At 38.4% G+C, this 2,929-nt stretch overlaps 1 protein-coding gene across 1 annotated transcript in view; it reads left to right on the forward strand.

Moving 5' to 3' along the window:
- The window catches only part of LOC104716488 (long chain base biosynthesis protein 1-like), a 10,977-nt gene continuing 8,132 nt past the window's right edge, over window positions 85–2,929 (forward strand). Inside the window, exons 1-12 of the mRNA XM_010433871.2 lie at window positions 85–415; window positions 516–610; window positions 721–812; window positions 897–990; window positions 1,073–1,145; window positions 1,249–1,381; window positions 1,471–1,645; window positions 1,761–1,901; window positions 1,989–2,084; window positions 2,167–2,308; window positions 2,402–2,529; window positions 2,607–2,915. Of these exons, the coding sequence (XP_010432173.1) occupies window positions 310–415; window positions 516–610; window positions 721–812; window positions 897–990; window positions 1,073–1,145; window positions 1,249–1,381; window positions 1,471–1,645; window positions 1,761–1,901; window positions 1,989–2,084; window positions 2,167–2,308; window positions 2,402–2,529; window positions 2,607–2,777 (1,446 nt within the window). The 5' untranslated portion in view covers window positions 85–309 and the 3' untranslated portion in view covers window positions 2,778–2,915. The remainder of the gene's footprint in view (window positions 416–515; window positions 611–720; window positions 813–896; window positions 991–1,072; window positions 1,146–1,248; window positions 1,382–1,470; window positions 1,646–1,760; window positions 1,902–1,988; window positions 2,085–2,166; window positions 2,309–2,401; window positions 2,530–2,606; window positions 2,916–2,929) is intronic.

Genomic DNA, 2,929 nt, shown 5'->3' on the forward strand with positions numbered 1-2,929 from the left:
TTTTTTTTTTTTTTTTTTTTTTGGATCTAATCATATTTCTTAATCTGTTTTTTTTGTATTCCCCGATATTTTCGATTTCTCGTTGCTCAGTGATCAGATTACAGATCTTTGCTGATAAGGGTTTGTTTGTATTGCGTCAAAATTGTTTTTTTTTTTTTTTTGATAAATAGTAATTCTGAATTGTGTAATTCTGTAGGATTGCCTAAAAGTTGAGGTAGCAGCCCTTTTGCTCGATCCATCGAGCAAATCAAATCTTATAGAAGGAAAAAAAAAGTAGGAAGGTTTGTTTTATAGCAAAATAATAGGCAAATGGGTTCGAATCTCGTGGAAATGTTTAATGCCGGTTTACTTTGGGTTACAATGATTCTCGAGGATCCTTCTGCTAGAGTTGTCTTGTTTGGTTTCCCAATCCGAGGTATTTGATTTTTGAAGTGAACTTCACGTTCAACTTTTTTTTTTGGTTTGTCTATCATTGGGATACTATTTGAGTTTTACTAAAAGATTTCAACTTTCAGGGCATTACTTTTTAGAAGCCTTGTTGGGTGTTGTTATTGTCATTCTCCTCTCTCAGAAGAGCTTCAAGCCCCCTAAGCGACCTTTAACCGAGCAGGTTTCTTTCTCACATCCCATTATGATTTTGACTTTTAGGATTTTGGTTCTTGTTACATCTTTTTGGATAGTTTTGGAAACAATTCTTAGTTGAATGTTTATATTACTCAGGAAATAGATGAGTTATGTGAGGAATGGGTACCTGATTCTCTTATACCGCCAATTACTGAAGAGATGATGCATGAGCCTCCTGTTCTTGAAAGGTTGTCGTCCAAGACTTCTCTCTGTTTCGTTTTTTTGTAGTTTTTATTCCGTTTATGCTTAAAGATTCTATTGCGTTCATACAGTGCTGCTGGACCGCATACAACAGTTAATGGTAAAGACGTGGTGAATTTTGCCTCTGCTAATTATCTTGGACTCATTGGACACGAGAAGTTGCTGGTAATGTGTGAAGTTCACTTTGTTTTCTATACAGTCTCTTCTGTTTGAACAGTTCCTGTCTAAGATTATTAGTCTTTGCCAGGAATCATGTACTTCTGCATTGGAAAAATACGGTGTCGGTTCTTGTGGTCCTCGTGGTTTCTATGGTACAATTGGTAAGAAGTCAACCATGAAACTGTAATTTATAATGGCTACTTTGGTTCCTCCATTAGCTCGCTTGAAAAGGGTTCTTACTATTTGATTACTTCTCTTGACTAGATGTCCACCTTGATTGCGAAGCCAGAATATCGAAATTTTTAGGTACTCCGGATTCCATCCTCTATTCTTATGGACTCTCCACGATGTTCAGCACAATTCCTTGTTTCTGTAAGAAAGGCGATATCATTGTTGCGTACGTACACAATTTCTTAAAACTCCTTCGACTTACTAGATTACATTAGTCTCAGGATTGCATTGAACTTGTCTTTATTATATTCTCAGCGATGAGGGTGTTCACTGGGGAATACAAAATGGACTTCAGCTGTCTAGAAGTACAATCGTGTACTTTAAGCACAATGACATGGAATCCCTTCGAAGTACCCTCGAGAAAATCATGACAAAGTACAAGCGCTCAAAGAACTTGAGGCGTTATATTGTAGCTGAAGGTGTATATCAGGTATTGTAATCACCTCGCTTTTTTCTTTCTTCTCCTGCTTCCACATTTTGAAAACCCTTCCTGATCTGTGATAGATACTTACCCATTTTTCCTTTGTGGTTGTTACAATCTGCAGAACTCTGGTAAAATTGCACCTCTGGATGAGATCGTAAAACTAAAAGAGAAGTATCGGTTTCGTGTTATATTGGATGAAAGCAACTCTTTTGGCGTGCTTGGCCGTTCTGGGAGAGGCCTTGCAGAGCATCACGGTGTCCCTGTACGTATGAATGACACACATTTTAGAAACCTGATTCTCATTTACGAAACCTGATGCTGAAATTTACGGTGGTTTTTCCTGAAACAGATTGAGAAGATAGATGTTGTGACTGCTGCAATGGGCCATGCATTAGCCACAGAAGGTGGATTTTGCACTGGGAATGCTCGCATCATCGATTACCAGGTAAAACCTCGATCATGCTGATTAAAAAAATTGAAATCTACTGACAGGAGAAACTGACTCTATGTGACACTCAAATGCACAGAGACTTAGCAGTTCAGGTTATGTGTTCTCTGCTTCTTTGCCACCATACCTTGCAAGTGCTGCTATCACCGCGATTGATGTCATTGATCAAAACCCTGATATGTTAGTTAAGCTGAAGCAAAATATTGCTCTGTTATGGAAAGGTTTGATATTTCAATCTTGTACAGCAACAATTAGAGTTTGATTAGTTTGTTTTATCTTCTCTGATTTAAAACGAAACGCTTGGAACAACGCAGGATTGTCAGATATCAAGGGGATGTCGTTAACAAGCAACCCGGAATCACCTATTGTTTTCTTGAAACTAGAGAAATCTAGCGGTTCAGCTAAAGAGGATTTGCTTCTACTTGAGAAAATGGCTGACCTTGTAAGTTCATTGTTTTTTTGCAAAACCAAATCTTAGACCCTGTCGCCCCATTTCTTGACATGACTAGATGCATGCAGGCTCTGAAGGAAGACTCAGTGTTGGTTGTGAGTTCTAAAAGGTCGTTTCTTGATAAATGCCGGTTACCTGTGGGAATCAAACTCTACGTTTCAGCAGGACATATTGAATCTGATCTTCTTATAGCATCCGAGTCGCTCAAGAGACTTGCTTCAGAGCTACTCAAGTCCTGAAACACCAAAACACATCGAGAGAGCACTCTTTTTCTTCAAAAAAACAACACATGCGTTTGAGAATATAGACAACAACAGAATTGGCAAACTCAACGGCTTGCAGATGTTTATAGAGCCGATTCCTAAACCGCGGTTATGGTACTTTCAGTACT

Source organism: Camelina sativa, chromosome 10 (genome assembly GCF_000633955.1).
Source record: "Camelina sativa cultivar DH55 chromosome 10, Cs, whole genome shotgun sequence".
NCBI classification, from domain to species: Eukaryota; Viridiplantae; Streptophyta; class Magnoliopsida; order Brassicales; family Brassicaceae; genus Camelina; species Camelina sativa.